This window comes from Herpailurus yagouaroundi, unplaced genomic scaffold, assembly GCF_014898765.1.
Source record: "Herpailurus yagouaroundi ecotype Mexico unplaced genomic scaffold, PumYag 164, whole genome shotgun sequence".
Taxonomy (NCBI): domain Eukaryota; kingdom Metazoa; phylum Chordata; class Mammalia; order Carnivora; family Felidae; genus Herpailurus; species Herpailurus yagouaroundi.
Genome location: NW_024412405.1, coordinates 25,976,647 through 25,996,761, shown reverse-complemented (window position 1 = coordinate 25,996,761; position 20,115 = coordinate 25,976,647). Strand labels below are relative to the sequence as shown.

General features: G+C 36.7%; 1 protein-coding gene across 2 annotated transcripts in view; it reads right to left on the bottom strand.

The window, feature by feature from the left end:
* SLITRK1 (SLIT and NTRK like family member 1) overlaps positions 1–16,288 on the bottom strand; it is a 205,981-nt gene extending 189,693 nt beyond the window's left edge. The window contains exons 1-2 of one of the 2 annotated variants that reach the window (XM_040487255.1): positions 15,500–16,222; positions 10,571–15,000 (exon numbers count right to left, since the gene is read on the bottom strand). In XM_040487255.1, the coding sequence (XP_040343189.1) occupies positions 12,857–14,947 (2,091 nt within the window). In that variant the 5' untranslated portion in view covers positions 14,948–15,000; positions 15,500–16,222 and the 3' untranslated portion in view covers positions 10,571–12,856. Of the gene's footprint in view, positions 1–10,570; positions 15,001–15,499 lie in introns of those variants that run through there. The other variant, XR_005793998.1, reaches the window with a different exon arrangement.
* Between the last annotated feature and the right edge of the window lie 3,827 nt (positions 16,289–20,115).

Genomic DNA, 20,115 nt, shown 5'->3' with positions numbered 1-20,115 from the left:
GTTCAGTGGAGTATTCTGTATTTATTGAAACACAATCTATTTTGAATGACTAGGTCATGAGGTAGTGATCTATCCTGTGCTTCAACAGATGGCACAGTTGAAGAAAGTCCAAGCTCTTCATGGTAAATGGCACACAATTTGGATTCAGAAATGCCTGAAAGCCATAGGAAGTGAAAGTAATGGCCTTTTTTGTTTTATTATTATTATTTCTCTGGATTGTTAGTTTTCTGTCAGAAGTAACTGGCTCTAAGCCTATTATTATAGACCACTAAAATTCAGGTTTTTTAAAGATCTCAGCTTGTTTTGTTTTGTTTTGTTACCTCTCCTAAATTAGGTACATAGGCAGTTATGTCTTGTGTCCCTCTAGTCTCTAAATAGTGTTCTGAAAAAAAAAATGAATAAACAAAGGATGGTAGGTGACAGAAGGGTAGTGACTTCTGAGGTCAATAAGTGTGAGAAATATTACATACATACATTTCTCACAGAGATTCAGAGTATTTCTTGAAATCAGTTAAGTCCTATAGTAAAGATGATTACTTAAGTTATATATATAGTGCGGTATTTCTCTAAATTTTAAAGTCAAGAAATCATTTTTTAGAGGCCACAGTGCTTTGGTTTTTTTTTTTTTTTTTTTTTTTTTTTAATATCTCCTGGACCTTTAGGATCATGGAACACAGTTCCATAAATAACAGAGTAAACACAGATTCTATTGGAAGTAATTCATGAGAGGAAAACATGTTTCCTATCCTAAGCAAATGTATTCTGACATTTTAGCCTGCTTCATCTTTGGCATTGGAAGGTGGAATGAATTGCCTTTCAAAATGATGGCATGGATTATTAGTACTCTCATAGTAGCAACAATATTATATTAAAGATTCATTCACAGACAGGTGTTATTCCAAGCAAAAAGATCTGTGGTCCCTGGTATATAACTAATACAGAGCCTTCAAACCCAAATATAATAGTTACTCCAATTCTGTAACTGACTTTGGTGGAGAATTTTCCTTATACAAACACTAGTCTAAATTCCCTTTCCAGTTCTATTGGACACCTTGGGAGCCCAAAAACGCAAATTTGACCATTTTCATTTTCTGATATGATGGAGAAGCAATTGGATTTTTTTATTTAAATACTTTTTAAAGTGAGCTACACTTGTGGTGAGCATAGCATAACATACAAACTTGTTGAATCAGTATGTTGTATACCTCAAACCAATGTATGTCAACTATACCTCAGTTAAAAAAAATAATAAAATGGGGTGCCCAGCTGGCTCAGTCAGTGAAGCATGCAAGTCTTGATTTCAAGGTTGTGAGTTCAAGCCCCACACTGAATGTAGAGATTACTTAAAAGAATAATAATAATGATAAAATAAAATAAAATGCATAAAACATGTTACCTGGTTCCACAGCATATCTTATTTGTATGTATTGAGAAGCACTATGACACATTCATCCTGCCAAACATCCTTGTTGAAATGCTAGTATTAGAAATGCATTTATTTGTTACCATACTGCTATTAAATATTTTTAAATATCGTACCTCTTGCAGAGAGTTGTCATATTAATCAATTTTGTCATATCCACGTGCCATTTAGCTTGTTTTTGTTTTGTTTTTTTCTTTTCCTTCTGTGTATTGGCTAAAATCAGCTACTATGCAGAAACTTAAACGAAGCTTAGGAATTGAAGGCCAAATGTAAGACAAATGAAATTTTAGAATGTCAGTTACTGTCCAGTAATTGAGCAAGTTGGGAAGAGGGGGTAAATTTAATTGTGTCAAATTAATTATATATATATATGTGTGTGTGTGTGTTTACTTTGAGGTGGGTGTGGAATGGAGAGATACAATAAAATATCATTATAAGCCTGTAATCCCAGGAAAAACAACAACATGTATGTCAGAAAAATGCAACAGGATATTGGATTGGATAGACACTGATAATTTCTCATCAAATACCCAGTTGTGCAGTTAAAATGCATTTGTTTTAAAGTCCCTCTGATCTGGCTTTGCATTTTGGCTCTGCACTGAGCAGTATTCTCCCAGTTGCTTTCTAATCCTCAGATTCTCTATTTGAAAAATAGTGATTTTAAAAACTGACCTACTAGTTGTAATTGTTTTGAGGATTATGTAAAATTATTTACGCAATAGAGAATCACGATTAATAGCTAATGCTTTCTGAAAGTTCCTAATGTATCAAAACTTCTTTTAAGCACTTTAATTGTATTAACACATTTAATATTCACGGCACTGCTATGAAGTAGGCACTAACATTGTCATTTACATTTTACAAGTGAGAAAATCGAGGAGCCATAAGGTTAATAACTTGGTCAAGTTCACACAGCTAGCCAGAGCTAGGATTAGAATTGATACAGTCTAATTCTAGAGATGGGACTCTTAACCACTCTAATAATTCTTGATCAAACACGATTAGTTATTTTATCCCTGGCCTACTGTTTTTTAATTTTTTAAATGTGTATTTATTTTTGAGAGAGAAAGTAAGAATATGAGCGGGGGAGGGTCAGAGAGAAAAGGAGACAGAATTGGAAGCAGGCTCCAAGCTGTCAGCACAGAGCCCAACGCAGGGCTCAAACCATGAATGGTGAAAACATGACCTGAGTTGAAGTCGGACGCTTAACCAACTGAGCCACCCAAGTGCCCCTATCCCTGGCCTATTTTATACACATTTATAATTATAAATTGATGACGTTCCCTGACATAATTTAAAACATAAAACACTGAATGGAAAAAAAAAGTTAGACAAATGCCCTGTATAATTTTGAAAATCTTACACAATTTTCATAGAGCAAAACAATTGGAGCTATTATAATGACTATATAATAAAAACTTTATTTGAGCTTTATTAGAGGAATTTAGAGCTAATCTGGTTCAGGAATTCAAAAACTACCTTCCATAGGCCAGATCAGTTCTGCTTTCTGTTTTTATGCCACTTGTGATGTTTTTACATCCTTAAGTAGTTGAAAAAAATGGTATTTATAACATAAAAAAATTATATAAAATTCAAATTTCCGTGTGTGAAGAAAGTTTTAAATTTTGTCAACACATACTTTTGGAAATTTGTTTCCTCTCTTGTTTTAATATATATATACATACACATATATATAATATGTAATACACACACATATTTAATATATAATATGTCTATAATGTCCTAGATTTGCATCTTAGTCCACAAAGCCTAAAATACTTATTATTAGGACCATTACAGAAAAAGTTTTTTGATTTCTTTATTCCAGTCCAGCAGTCTCATTTCAGGGATGAATTAAGAGTTTTGCCTAAGATCACAGAGCTAGTTAGAGAATGACTTAATCCAGAATCCAGAGCTTCTGATTGTAGGTTCATTGTTGTTGACCCCATAAATGATCCCAAAGACTGAACTCTGTAGCACCGTAAGGGCATGTTATGAGAATCTAAGCAGAGCTCTCAGTCAGCTTTTAACTTTCCTTTTGAAAATAAACGGAGTATTTACGACATGGCATCACACCTACACAGAAAGAACTGAAGCTACTAAAAGCCTTCTGATGAGGGGGAAACTATCCTTGTACAATGTCTAAAATGAATATTTGAATTACAGCAGGACTACATTAAATGAAAGGTTATTACAATTTACTTAGAAAATTAAGTTCAATTCCACTTAGAGGGTTAAGAATTAGAGACAGTTACTGATGGTGAGCTGAATGGTACATGTGGACAAATTGTTCTATGAGGAAAACATGAAATATATTTTATTGTGCTGTCTCTTCAAGGGTTGGACTAAATGCCAAATGTGTTGTGGGAGGTTTTCAGAGATAATCTGATCATCGAGTTGCCCAAAAGTAAGGGTAAAAAGGAAACCTTCCTAAATGGAGTCCAACCTTTGACTACCAAGTAAGAATAGCCCAATCTTCATTTTTGTCTTATTATTGATTATGAAAGCTAATCTTCCTTTGCCAGAAATATTTTCTCTTGGAGGAAAAGAAAAAAAATCCTTTTGTAACTGATAATGGATATGATTAGTTGCTACTTTCTTATTCAGAAATATGCTTATTAAAGCAAAGACCTTAAGCATTTCAATTTAAAGTTTACATTGTACAATTAGGTCACAAGTTGTTTGTATCCTTTTCCAGACTATTTTTCTCCTGTTTTCAATTGATTTTCATAAGTGAATATTTTGCTAGGTTTTATGTATTGTCTTCTGGTTTGAGGGAAAATGTACAAATATTAAAGATATAACGTTTCATAACTTTCCCACATCAGTTGTCTCTAAAATCAACTTTATACTCAATTTTGAGTAAATCTTCCCTGAATATAGATTATATATTCTGGTTAAACACAACCATGGGCTTAGGTTTTAATTCTATAAAATGGAGTCAATAAAAGACTAATGATGAATTCCAAGTCTGTATTTCCTCCCTAAACTACTCCAGAACTCCATAGTCCCATATGCAACAACGTACCTGGAATATGTAAATAGGCATCTCAAAGTTATCATGTTCCAAATCCAGCTCTGACACCTAATACTTGCTTCCTCCAGATTTCCCTTCTCAATAAAAGATACCACCATCAAATTGTTTGAAAAAGAAAACACACACACACTCACACATGCACACACACACACTCACGTACAAGTATTTTTTCTACCTTCACTAATGTCTGCTCCAATATGGAGTTCTGTTGACACCAAAAGATACCCCCAGCTGTCCACTTATGTCCATCTCCTCTCCTGCCTCTATTGTACAAGATATCATCATGTTTATCCCAAACTCCAACAGCAGCTCTTTGCCTTCGTATAATTCATTCTCACTAAACAAGTCAAAATGGATATTTAAATATACCGCTTGAATCATAACACTTGGCTGCTTAAAACTCTCTGTTATACTTAAAATCCAAATACTTTGCTATGGCTTATAAGGCATTATCCATTTTCTGTCTCTCCAGTTTCAGCTCTGTCTGTGGTCAGATACCAGCCATTCTAGTCTTCTTTCTAGTCCTCAAACATTCCATGCACATTTTAAAATCAGGATGTTTTGTACTTGATGTTTTATTTGCCAGGATCTCTCAGCTCCAAATCTTCAAATGATTGTCTGTTACCATTTTCACTCAGTTCATGCATTATCTCAGATAGAACTTTCATGATCATCCTAAAGAAAAGAGATCATCAGCCCCTTTCTTATTTCATTTCATTCATGACTCTTCATTATTCAAATTTATATTAACTGCTTTTTTTGTTTTGTTTTCTGTAATACCCTATAGAATGTAAATTCAAGTGAGCAGAAATCTAGTCTATTTCCTTTAGATTTAGATCCTCTGTGTAAGTACCTGTCATATAGCTGGTAATCAGATGAATACATGAAATACATGTTGAATCAATCAAAGTAAAATTTCCATCACCCATAGTTGTTTTTCTTTTTTTGTTTTTGCTTTTGTTTTCTGAATTTGTCATGATTAAGATGTATCTCCCCAACACCAATGCAATGTTGCCTCCTTAAACAATTGTGTTAGTCTTGACGAATACACTATTTTAAAGGCCGTGGTCAAAATATTTCTCAGTCATGGTTTAAAAACCAGCAAAATAAGGACTGAAATTACTCTCCTTTATATATGCCATACTAGCTTAAGATATTATGAACAAAAAAACCCTGACTTTATAAAAGAAAATAACGTTTCCAATTTGTTCATTTGATTACTCATCAAGTGTGTAAATTGGGCTTTCAGAGATGGAAATCTAACAGGCACCATATTAGCTATCCATGTAAAAATACTGGAAAACATGTTCTATGTTAATAAAAACTTGTGGTATAAATAGTTTTGGGCTAGCCAAAAGTGATGTCACACTTATGCAAATAATGTTCAAAAGGGCTCTGATCTGACTTTCCTCTTAATTTGATGTTATAAATTTTAAGTTGTAATAGTAACATGACATTCCATGTAATTCATTTCTTGGGGAATATTGCTGCTTCCAGCTGTTAGTTTCTTGGCTCCAAGTCTTATTCCTCATAACATTACACCATAAGATATAATACCCTCCTGGAACACCCTGCTTGTTATGTCTTAATGTCTAATTATACCAAATACCATCTGTGACATGAAATTCGATTGTTAAAGAAATGACCATTCTAGTGAAAAATACAAATGTCATAAAACCAAAGTTTTGCTGAAAAATAACAAAATATAACATTTTCTGACTCCAATAATAATAATAATAATAAACTCTCATTAAAGCATATATTACGACACCAGAAAACATTTACTCATTCAGGAAACAGAGGGATTAACAGCATTAAACCCTTTGCTGTGTAATTTCATTTCTTTAGATTTATCTTATAATGAAGTAAACTAATTTAGATTCATTATTTAGGAACCCTGAAAAGTTCACTAACATTAATTTACAATTCCGTGATGACAAATGGTACTTAACCATATTCTGTATAAGCTACCAAAATACAAACTGGTGCTAAATATATCCAATTAGATAAAGTTAACTGGACTCAGAACTGAATCAGATTAGCTATAGAAATTATGTAACTGAACAGAAATTAGCAAATGATTATTATATGATACCATTTCATATATTATACAACAAAATATTTTGGATATAATAATTTAGTCACGTAGGATTACTTGTAACTATAAAAATAATTATTTTAATAAATAAAAATGCCTGAACTAAAACATGTGGATTCTACTATAGTGTATAGGCAATGACATTGTTTTAAATTCATTCACATTTTGCAATCTTATTATTTTATGGCAGTGGTACAAAGTTCTTTGTGTGTGTATATATATATTATATATATAATATATATATTAATATTCAAATCATATTGCTATTATAATAATGAGCATTACTTTCTCATATCATGTACAGTTCAAAAACGTTAAAAAGATCTTGATTTAAAAGAGGAAAGCATACAATAAATATCAGAGTCTGGTAAGAGCTATTATTGTTTATGGTAACAGTGGCCCTTTACACTCATCTCCCTTTCCTGGGAGGCACAGACTGCTTCTCTGATAGCAGTATGGATTAGCCATTTATCATCTATATTTGAGTCACTTCTCATTTTTCACTATATATTGACTTTTTCTATCGATATGCTGCAGCTAAACATGTTTCCTTCCTGTATTCTTCTGCCAAGAAATGAAATGGAATTAGAAGCAAAGGGAATAAGGCATAGAAGCAAGTAAATGTATGATTTTGCTTACTGCTTCCTGCATGTTAAACCTTTGGACTATACTACTAAGTAACTGAATATTAGCTTTCAGTAAACAACACATAGCTATGGGATTATTAGCTTTACAGCACAATTATAAAAGAATATTAATATTTTATTAAAGTGACTAATCTATTTTATGTATATAAACAACACAAATCAAAGCTAAGAACCAAGGACAACTATTCTGAAATTCTTATGATATCATAACATACCTTATTAAATTTCCTAAACTTATTTGATTTCTCAAACAATTAAAATTAAAAAATGATCATTCACTTATGGTAAAATCGCTTTGTTTCTTTTTAGAGTGATTAGATAAAAAACTCGTAACTGAAGTTACAAAATTGCAGACATTATTCCCATTTTACAGAAAAAGATATAAAACTAGCGGATAATTAAAGTACTGCTTTCATTTAAAAATATCATTTTAAGATTTTCAACTATTTGCATAACAACTAATAAAGCTGATGTGACCATTGCACTTTTCCAAATGGCTAAAAACCTAAACTACTTCAAAGAAAGAAACACAAAATTTTCTAGTAGTATTCTAAGAATTGCCAATGGTGTACCATTCTACAATTACAAGGATGGATATAGTTTTGCTTTGTAGGTTGTAAACTCCTTGAGGTGAGAAATGCCTTATTCTCTTTTCCCAAAAGAGTTTTCCCAGTATTTTTCATGTAGCAATTGCCCAATTAATGTTGCCAATTGAATATTTAGGTTCTTACTCATTCAAAATTCTTTAAATTATTAGATAATTCTTTTCTTGCAAACCTCAGGCAAAGTTCAAGTTGGAAATATAATTATATTTCAAGTATGTGATATAGCATATATTTAACAAATAAATGGATGGGAAAGAGTAATTAATTAGATAATTGAGGTCTAAGCCATATACTGTAATTGCTGGTCAATTGAGGCCAAAGAGTTATATTGGGCTTCAATAATCAAAGGTGATTTCTTCAGTCGTTCATTTCATTATAAAATTTTAGTTCTAAATACTTAATCTGTTTTTTTTTTTTCTTAATGATTCAATTTTTTTGACAGCAATTTTGGGTTACAGCAGAGTCAATACTGGTTCAGATTTCAGGATTGCTCTGTTTTTAACATGTGTTTTCATGGAACCATTTAGTGCTATATCTTTAAGTTTTGATACCAAGAAGAAAGTCCTGAATGTCCTGTGTATTACTTTTTATAACAACAATAATAATATTTTTGGTAAATTTTTAGGAAGAAGAAAATGTCAGGGGATTATATGAAAAATTTATTTTTAGTCTTCTTATTTTTATGGTTCAGGGCCAAACTGAAGCAAATACTATACATTAAAAATCTTGAGTATACATTTGTTATATCTACTGATACCATAGAGAGTTTATGTTTTATGAATTAAATAATATGTTGCATTTGAATAATACCTACTAAAATGAAATCTTAATCACAGTTTATATTTCCATTTTTCTTCAAATAAGCTTACATATTAAAAAAATAGTATTTATAAATTAGCTAGCAAAAGAGCTGAATTAGAAACCACTCTACTTAATATTCTACCAACACATTAAAAACACACACTTCCTGTGTTCACCCTTGCAAATTTATCCACCTCTCTGTACATACCAAATAACACTTATTAGCAACCTGGAAAAAGCTAAATTAACAAACTGTCCTTGGAATTACCAATATAATTTTTAACACATTAAAATGCCTGATAATTCTAATTACATCTGACATAAAAACTATGAAGAAAGAGAATCCTGTTATGTTAATGTTAGATCAGCTACTCCAGCTTCCTCTGAGTAAACATGTAAAAATGGTTAAACAATAAATTTCTATGGCAACAACTTAAATTCTAGGATATTCTTAGTTACAGCAGCAACCACAGAAGCTACTACTTTCTTTAAAGCAATGGAACTAAACAACATACCTCCTTTTTTCCTCCTTTTCCATCTGGCATAACTAAAATCTCTTACTTTGATGAATTAAATATGATTTAACTGGAAACAAGATATCTAAACTAATTCACATGGCAGCTAGTTATATGAACATTTTACATAAAGGCAACAACAATAAGGTAGGCACTTGTAAATGAAAGTTATGTGCTAAGACCATATGTATTATGTATCCTGAAAACTAAACTAATACATAATATATATTACCTTAAACCAAAAAGAACATATATGGTTATATATTAGCTTATATATATAATTGCAATAGAGATACTTTATCAAAATAAAAAATTCTCTAAATAATGAATGTTCTTTTACATTAAATCATTGAATACCTTTTCTACATGGATTTTTAACATATATTAGTGTTTATTAAAATATTTGATAATTCTAATATTTTTAGAACCAATAAATAGAAAATTTAATGATTTTAATTTGTATAATTGATAAATGCCTATAGCAATTCATCTTTTTTCTTTTATGTTGCCTTTTTATACATTCTTGGAGAACACACTAAAGTTATCTCCTCTAAATGTAGGGCAATTTTCTTTTGCTGCAAGGCATATTGGAAATATAAAGAGCTACCTATACATACTCAATTAAGAAGATACAACTTGGGTTTTTGACTTGTTATAACGTATTTCTACAGCTCTGTGTATTTTTTAAGGATACCTTTCTTTAAGAGTTTTCCTGCTAAATATATATGACCATTCCATTCAAACAACGAGGTTTGGTAGGGCAAAGAAAATTGAGTTTAAATACCACTTCAGTATCTACCAGTTATGATCTGAGTTATCGCTTACTCTCCTCAATTTTCTAATCAGTATAATGGAAATAGCAATATTGTGATACATTATCACAATATTTGTCAAATATATTTGTGAGGGTTAAATTAAATAATTAAACTATTTAGCACATGGCTGGCTCACTCAAAGATGTTAAAGCAGTATTTAAAAACTAAGTTTACTCTTTAAACTTTGGCCTCTATATCGTAATTTATTTTTAATTAGTATGAACAACAGTTCTTGCCCCAGTGAAGACCTTCTAGGAGAAGTTCTAGTTTCCTGACAGACTAATCATGTATTAGTTTTAAACATTACTATCATGCTTCACTAGGCATCTTTTAATATCACTTCCCACCAGAGATGTAGAATATCTACATTTAAGGTCATAATATTGCTGAGTATACGACTCTTCCCCTCCTCTCCAACTTTTCCATTACAAATAAATCTATTGATTGCTTACAGGGAACCCAGTTGTACTCTCCAAAAAAAGAATTCAGTCCTTCATAAGAAAAAAATAAATAAACAGCCCATAATATTTGTCAGAGGATAGTAGGTTACAATTTCATCACTATGAAATGCAGTCCACAAACAAAAGAATCCAGAGAGAAAATGATGAATGGCCTTAGGTATAGTCATAGTTTATAATAAAGATTTTATTTAAAAACTGTTAAAATAAATAATACATACTCTAGAACATCACTGTTCTGGGAAATTACTTCTCTTTAGAATATGAGCTCTAGAAGGCAAATCTTACTACTACTGCTCTGGGAGTTTTCATTAGCTGATTTACAATCATATATATATATAATTACATATATATATATATATATATATATATATATATATATATATTAATCTCTGGTCTGCAGTCTTTTAATACACTTCTCCAAGGTGGATATGTGGTGGAATGCAGACCCCCATCAATATGTGTAGTTTTGCTTGCTGTTTGTCCCTTAACTGCTGATAAATAGACTGCTTAGAAATCCCAGAGGGATATGATTGAGGCCAGGTTACACTGGCTCATAAAATTCAAACAGTTCAACGCTTTTCTTGTTAATTACTAGGCCACAACCAGAAATCCGAACGATGGGAGAGAAACACTTCTTTAGGATAATGATTGATTTTCATAAAGATGAGTGCTTTAACAAATTTCAGTATGCAGTTGTTGGGGCGGGGAGGGTGGGTGGGCACTAATTAGTTTTACCGTTTTCAGCAGATGTTGAATTCAAAATGCCAGCAGCATCTCAAATGCCAGTCATTAGGGCTGTCTTTCATCGAAGAGTGCTGACCAATGAAATCTCCACTCTGTTTAATGAGACCGATCTAGGCAGAGTCAATTAAATCAAATCTCTACTAACATCCTTAATATATCTGCAGTGTGTGCAGCAGCAGCAGAAGCAGCAGCGAGGGATTTCCAGTATTAATAAAGGGATTCACTGCCGCATAAGGAGAAGGGGAAAAAGGGGCGGAGGGAGGGAGGGTGTGTTGGGGAAGACCTTGCTTTACAGACTGGGGAGAGCTGGAAAAAGCCCGGGTGCGGATGGAGGAGGAGGGGAGCTACGTAAAGGATGAAAAGCTAAGTAAAACGCTTAAAGAGCCTTGATGTAGTTCTAGAAGGGATCCACCCCCAACCGTCCCCCTCCCCCGTCCCTTCCACCGCAAATCCAATTTACCAGTTGCAAACATGAAGCTGGAAAAATGTAAGGACCCAGAGTTGAAAACATTTTCACTTTAATACTGAAAAAATATGCCATTATAAAATCCTCGAATAGAATTAGTAAGTTTCACGTGCTTCCTCGGTTCTTTTTTCCTACTTTATAAGTAAGATTTACACCAGCACAGAATTGCTACCATAAGATCGCAGCCTAAGCACTAGAATGACATTAATTGGTCATGCTTAACTGCCTCAAAATCTTTTTTTTTTAATAATTACACTGATACTATAATAGAAATCATGGGTACTTATTTTACATTCAGATGAAAGGCATTATTGGATATGTATAGAAAAATATTCCCCCTCAAAAAAAAATTAAAACATCACCATCAAAATAAAAGAAAGAACCCAAAACAACCCCTAAAAACTCCGCTCAACAAAATACATTTTTAACTCATAAAATGGACCGATGATTAGCCATGCAAATGTCTTAAATAAAACCTTTACATTTTTTGTTTTCACAGTAAACGTACGTACGCTCTGAACTGCCTACCGATCACAAATAATGGTGAAATGGCACTTTCTGATTATACTGTGTTTTGTTTATAGAAAGTTTGATACGATGGGACTTATCAGGTAAGAGGGTGGGTGCTGTGAACGTGACGCCGTCTCCAGTCGCCGAGGAGGGCAGCGTCCCTGGAGCGCGTGGATTCCATGCGAGCCATGCAGCACTTTTTGTTTTTGTCAGAAGTCAAAGTTATTTATTTACAATACATTCATGCCTTCGTGCAACTGCCCGTCCCTGCATAGCCAACAGGGAGCCATCACGCCCCCCCCTCCTCACGGGGCTAATCCACAGGGGGAAAAATAGATATCTATCTCTCTATATAGATGTGGGGTACACGTATATATGTATAGGACCGCAGCAGACATCCCGGTCAGCCCCAACGCAGAGGGCTAGTTCTTCGAGCAGGGCCCCTGCTGGGTTTTATCAAAAGGAGCTCGCTGCAAAGAGCGATTTGGCAGCGCTCTCCCAGCTCACCACAGTCTGCTCTTTGTTTCCAGAAGGGAGCTAAGGGGTCAAACCCTCTCAGCGGAGCGAGTTCACAGTTATTTATTTACTTATGTCCATAAAGCCTTGGGGCGCACTGGACTTGGGTCTGGGCTCCTCTGACCCCTGGGATGCCAGCCGGGTAGGGGATTGGGGGAGGGGGGGGGAGAAGGGGGCGCATCGCCTTCCCGCTCCCCTGCTCTACCCGGGTTGGGGTCTTAGTCTGAGAGTGAGTGGGAGCCACAGTCATATACTCTGTGGGCCCCATCTGCGTTGTAAGGCCCATTGTGCCAGTAGGAAGAGTCACAGACTGTCTGTAGGGAATTAATTTCGGACGCCGAGGAGTTGGCGTCCCTTCTCTTAGATCGTTTTCTATTCCTCAGGATAAACACGAGCATGCCCACTACAGTGAAGGCGGAGGTGACAAACACCAGCAGCAGTCCCGGGACCAACACCGAGATGGACACCCTGCTGGTGTCTAGATAGGAGTTGGAGTGCGTCCCGGTCTCCGCCAACCCAGTGCTGTTTTTACTGTGCGAAGTTAGCGTGGGCGAGATCCTCGCGTACAGCTGGGGGCAGATCTCGTCATTGGAGAGGAGCATGAAATCCTTCCTAAAGAAGTTCACCGGCGTCTCACACTTGAGGTCGCTCATCAGCACTTCGGAACCCAGGCGTTCTGCCCATTGCTTAAAAGGCACAATGGTGCAGGAGCACTCCCAAGGGTTTCCGTGCAGGTCTATCTGGATGATGGAGGTTAACTGGTCCAGTACCCCTGCCACTGGAAGGTACATGAAATAATTGTTGTGCAGACTGAGCTTAGAGAGCGAGACCCCAGCGAACACGTCCACGGGTAGGGACCTCAGCAAGTTGTTGTTGAGAATGAGGATCCTTAGTTTGGGCATGGCATTGAAGGTGCCAGGAAGGATGAGCTGGATTGCATTGTACTCCACGTTCAGGTACTCGAGGTTTTGCAGCCCGGCGAATTTCTCCCGGGACAGCGTGTCCAGGTAATTGCTATCCATATACAGCCACCTGAGGTCCAAAAGGTTCTTAAAAGTGTTGTTCTCTACGGTGGCAATGTTGTTGTTGCCGAGGTCTAACAGAATGAGATTCTTGTAATCCACAAAGTGCGATTTTCGGATGCTATGTATCTTGTTATCTCGAAGGAAAAGCTCCTGCACATTGGAAAGCTTGGGCTTCAAATCAGCCAAGCTGCTCACGTTCCGGTTGTTGCAGTTCATCTTTAAACCCGACCCTGGGATGTGGTCGCAGCTGCAGCCCCCAGGGCAAGGCAAGCCATTGGTTTGGGGCTTGTTTCTGGCGCCGCCGGTCGCTATCGCAGCAGTGGGTCTTATTTTGATCTGCCAGTTGCCTGGGATCTTTGTACCTCCGTTTGGAGCAGACCCTGGGGTGGCATGATCCTCTTGCCCATTTGTCTTGAAAGGAGTTGGCAGGGGGCCAGGAGCGAAGGTCTCTTCTTGGGCAGGGGGCGCCGGGAGACTGGAATCCACTCTGTTTTTCAAAGGACACAAGTCCTGTTCTGTGGTTTCATTGAGGTCTTTCCCCTGCAGTCTGGTGGGGGCTTCACAGACAACTCGGCCGATCAGAGCATTTTTGGGAATGTTTTCCAGCCATTCTTTCAGGGAGAGGAGATCACAGGTGCAGTCCCACGGGTTATCCTCTAGCAGGATCTCAGCAATGCCAGGGATTTGCTCCAAGACCTCCTCATAGGGCAGCGTTTTCAGCCTGTTTCCCCGGAGGTCGAGGTGGGTGATGGGCACATACTGGAACACGTTGGCAGGTAGGGTGCTGATGAGATTGTCATTTAAAATGAGTACCTCCAGCTTGTTCAAGTCCTGGAAGGCCCCCGGGTCTATATCCCGTAATAAATTAAAATCGGCCTGGAGGTATTCCAGATCGTCCAGACCCAGAAAAGTCTGCTTTCGAAAAGATTTGATCTTGTTGTTGTTGATGTGCAGCCTTTTCACCAGCTGCAGCCCCAGAAAAGCCCCAGGAACGATTTCATGCAAGCCATTGTTTTCCATGTGCAAACTAACCGCATTATAAAAGTTAGCAAACTCATTAGGGAAAAGTCGAGTGAGGGAATTACCATGCAGAAATAGATGGTAAAACTGGGAAGTCGGGGCGGTGAAACGCTGCAGACTTGTAAAGCCCTTTTTTTCACAGTCTACGTGCAGGTCCCCTTCTATCTCATTGCAGGAACAGATCTTCTCTTTACAAACGTCCCCTGTAACGTTTCCAGCGGCAAAACAAAGAGACGTCTCCAGCAACAGAATCCAAAGCAGCATTTTTAAAGCGAGCAATTCATCCCCGATCTCATCACAAAGTAACAGCGACCATCCTGCTCGCCACAGACACAATTCAAGTTCATTTAGTGCTCCAATGTCCGAACCCAGGGAAGGAGAAGAAAAGGGTTTGGGGGGGTGGGGGTGGATTCCTTCCTCCCTAACCCCCCCGCACTGCAACAACCCAGGCGCCAGTCAATAATTATATCCACAAACTATCCAGGCACGTAGTGCAAGGCAAGCAAAAAAGAAACAAAAAGAAACAAGAAGAAGAAGAAGAAGAAGAAGAAGAAGAAGAAGAAGAAGAAAGAGAAAGAAAGAAAAGTAGAAAAAATAACCCCACTCTCCCTCAACCCTTTAAAAATTACCAAAAGAAGTTAAATATATACATATAAATTAAAAATACACCCTTACAGAATCTGATCTAGTGGTCCTCACTAATCAGGAAGGGAACAATGCTAGTAATTAGAAGCAAGTGCATGTTAGAGAAACAAGCAGAGGGTTTGCAGCGTAGTACAGGCGCACTGCCTGTGCATGGCTGTGCGTCGGACTGACCTTGCCTCTCTGATACAAAGCAGGGTTTTCGGCGGCTTCTGTAGCTGAGGCGGCTGATGGAGTTCTTGCTGTGGTTGCAGGTTGCCCAGAAGTCCCCCCGAGGTGCTGTCCAGTCCCCCCGGTGCTGAAATCACGCCCGACCGAAAGGACTCACGCTGCCGAGCCAATGGCGCTGGAAATTTTCCGCAATCGCTGCGTTTTGTGGCTGTCCATCCTTTTCCTTTCCTCCCTTTCGGTCCTCTTCAGCCGTTTTTTTCTGGGCTCCAGCTCTCGGTTACTAGCTCTTCTTTTCTTTTTCTCCTCTTTATTCTGCTCTTTCGGAATTACGTGGAGGGGGCGGAGGGCGGGGGGCGAGTTGTCTGAGGGAGGGAGAGAGCGCGAGAATGGGGAGGGGGTAGAAGAGAGTTGCTAAGAAGCTCTGCTTGTTCCAGCCTGGTGCACTCTGAAAGATCTGACACCCTCTGCTGATCTGCAGTAGCAAAAATCCATCTGGTGAGGGAATGCTGAAGGAAAAAAAAAATCAATCCACGTACAGGGCAAGCGTTAAAAATGTGGGCATTAAAGGCTGTCGATCCAGATAGACGCTTATTTTAAATGGATTATTTAATTCTTTTTTGCGTGCTGAAAACTTTACCCTTTCCTTTCCTTAATGACCTCACAGCCCCCACTGGCTCCAGCGTTTGGAAAGGAGTGCTTTTAAAACATTTATTTCCCAATGGCTTGAATAAAATTAGTGTCAGGGTGTCAAGCGAACAGCAATTTGAGGTAATTATACTGCACGCCATTTTCATCGGTGCTTTAAATGCATTTCTTCCGTCTCTGCAGTACAATGTTTTATGCTATTTGATGTCTTTGAAACCTTTTTTTTTTTTTTTTGGCTATGTTTAAAGTGATTATTTGGAACATATAATCGTATCATATATTTTTTTAAATAATATACTTGGGTATGAATTTTTTGTTGCATGGATATAATTTAGGCACATACTTTTTCTTTTTTAAACTTGGTATAGAATTTTAGTCAATTTGGTTGTTGAGAGTTAGGTTTCTCTGATGATATTTCTTGAATGTTATTTAAGTCTGCAGGGTGAAAATACAATGCCTGCTTGCGTCTTTGATTCCAGACCCGAAAGCTTTCACAGAGAACCGGAAAAGGAGGGAGGGAGCAGGAAAAAAAATCCCAATATGATTCGTGAGTGCTCTTAAAAACCCACTGGCAGACTGGCACGCGCACCACACACACACACACACACACACACACACACACACACGCACACACTCACTCACTCAGAGACACTCACAAAGTTTCCGAATTTGAACGGACGATTTTAAAACGCATACAAGTAAATAACCAGTTGCATTTTGAGGGAGAGAGAGGGGGAGTGGGGAGGGAGGGAGGGAGAGAGAGAGAGAGAGAGAGAGAGAGAGAGAGAGAAATCGCCGGTCTCTAAGGCCCTGTTCGAAGCTTCTCTGCAGGTAGCTAGCAGTTTCTCTTCTCTGGGTCACTGGTGCTAGTGGAGCTTGGCTAGGGCTTTTCTCAGAGAAGGAATCTCCTGTTCCTCAAACTTAGATGGAGCTTATAAAAACCAAGTTCTACAAACACCGGAGAGGTGAGAAATGGTGAGAGACTGCTGCTTGTCAGCTGTTCTACTGACTTTTCTTATTAGTGTCAAAACCTTTTCAGTGAATGCATTTTTAAAATTGTGCACATTTTAGGGTTTGAATTTACAGGACATGATGGTGATGATGATGATGATGATGCCCTTTCTTCAGTCGAAGTAGAAATATGTTTACATCAGTTTCCCTTTCAACTATGTGTTAGGCAATTGGATAGCTGTTAATATGCCTGCTAATAATCTGAATAAAAGATCCAATATTCAAGGATGTGTGCATTTTGAAAAGACTGGAGAGTTAAAGAATTCCGGGAAGGACTAGAGATAGGGAAATTCAGAGAAGTGTAGAGGAAAATTTTTTCTTGGGTCCAGAAGCTAATTCTTTGGGGGAGGCAGTTTTCGCATCTATAGATAATATTTTCATATAATCAAATGTATTGTCTTCGGGTGAAATTCAGCCGGAGAGCATGGATGAAGGTTCAGTGTGTGTGTGTGTGTGTGTGTGAGAGAGAGAGAGAGAGAGACAGAGAGAGAGAGAGAGAGAGAGAGAGAGAGAGAGAGACACAGAGAGAGAGAGAGACAGAGAGAGAGAGACTGAGAGAGAGGCAAGGCCTTTTTTTAGACAACCTATTACATTTCTAAAACAATTCCCTTCCTATTTAATTTAACCCATTACCACATGTAGAAAGAGAAAATGCTTAATCTGAAACCATTTCACTGAAAAAATGCTATGCAGTAGAGCTGCAGAAGTGCTGGAGGAGTTATACTGAAGGGAAGGATATTTCTGTATCTTTGTAATAGGACTCAGGTCTGAAACTTCTTAGCCCCAGAAAACACCCTGTGAAAGGCAGCCTCTTTCAGTGTCTGTGATTGATAGGGGTAAGTAGGCTCTGAAGGGGAGACAGTAAAATGCTGTCTGTTTAGGAAGAAAAGTATTGATGGTAATCATCTAAAATCACACTTTTTCACTTAATTAGTTACTTGTTTATTCAACTTGCTGAATAAACTCTTTATATGAAGAGACCCAAAGAACATATTTCAGTTGATTTTAAATGAACAGAATTGAGGTAGCAAGCAATTGATATTCACATTTCACCCCTCCCCCACCCATTAAATTCTCTCTCTCTTCCTTGATTGCTTCTTGCCTCTCCAACCACCAGTCACATTAGAAAATTTACAATCAGGGTTTTCCTACTTAGACACATTACAATTTGAGGGGGGGAGTTACCCTCCTCAAATAGTTTATTACGTCTGTACTCTAAGAAAAGGTGTGTGGTAGTGTCAGATGAGCAACCAAATCAGAAAAAATATTAGGTAATATTACCTAGATGAAGATATTCAATACAAAGTTGCAAGCTAACAACACAGATACACACATGTAGTTCCTTTGAAAATGCACCCTCATTAATTAGCCAAAACATTTTTCTTAAAAATATTATTGTCCTAAAAATTCACTTCAGAGAAATAAATCAGTCCAGGAAAGCACTCCCATCCCTACAAAGATTAACTCTTCAAATACAACAGTAAATTTCTTGGTGGGAAATAAAAAAAAAAAATATGGCAATGTGTATGCGATCTAAACATTTCTAATGCCTTAGGGGAACATTTCTTAGGCATGAACTCTTTTTAAAAGGGTTCTACTGTATCTATTTGAGTTCAAGTGAACTACTTCAATTGCTTTGCCTCTCATAACAGATGATCTCAGGAGCCTGAGATAAAGGATACTCCAGATGATGATGAGAACTGATAATATTTGCTCAGGGCTGTAGTTTTGTTTCTGGGCTGTGGCTAGAAGGATTTCAATTGTATCATTAAAAGTTCATGTTTTCTTATTCTTCTTCAACAGGTTCATCTCTTAAGTGACAAAAGCTGGATATACATATCACAAAATCATTATGATTAAAAATAGAGTTATCAGTTTGTTATCTATTTCCCCAAGTGGCATCAAATTTCCAGATGTTTCCATGCATATGTGTACTGCATATTTAAGATGGAAGAATAGAATATATAACAAATATTAATTTAATATATTAAATATCTTAAGATATTTAGTTTATTTATTCTGCACAATAATTGTAAAAGTATTCAGTTTTGACTTTTAATAAAAAAATTTCTTAATGTTTATTTATTTTTCAGACAGAGAGAGACAGAGCATGAACGCGGGAGGGTCAGAGAGAGGGAGACACAGAATCTGAAACAGGCTCCAGGCTCTGAGCTGTCAGCACAGAGCCCAACGCGGGGCTCGAACACGGACCGCAAAATCATGACCTCAGCCAAAGTAGGCTGCTTAGCCGACTGAGCCACCCAGGCGCCTCTGATTTTTAATTTTAAAGAAATACATTTTTATTTAAGAAATACAAAATTATATATAGGAAGTCCATCTTTAGTCTTCTCTCATCCATGATTTTTATTCCAGAGGAAACTACTGAAAACTTGTGTATAGTGAATTTAATATTGTTATTCTATTTTATAGATGCTTAAACCAAAACTGAGGAGTATTGAGTAATCTACCAAGATTGAATAATACCAGCTGACTTTGCCAGAGTTAACAAAACTACACCCTCATGAGCTAAACTTTTATTCCTACTTGTAAGTCCTTATTTGCTCTAAATCTGTTACTTCAGGTAAGCTCTCCATGGGTCAATTTCCTTACTAGCAAATTAATTCATTGAAGTTTGTGGAATTTTTGTCCCTTCATGCTTTTTTTCCTGATTCCAAAATCTTTAAAAGTGATTTCAGAAAAATCCAAATGTCTCTTGCCTCCTTAGACTTTTTACATTTGGAGTTGGGATATTTTATTAATGTATTTGCATATTCACTTGGCCTTGAAACCAAGAATAAATGTAATAACCACTGTAGAATAGAATTCACTGGTGCTGACTTTAATCTACTACTATCCTTGCTATTTCACAAGATAAAGGAGTTGTTGGAATTCTTCCTTCTGTAATACAAATTGTAAACTAAGAAATGAGAACATAAATCAATTATACCTATAAACTAATATGC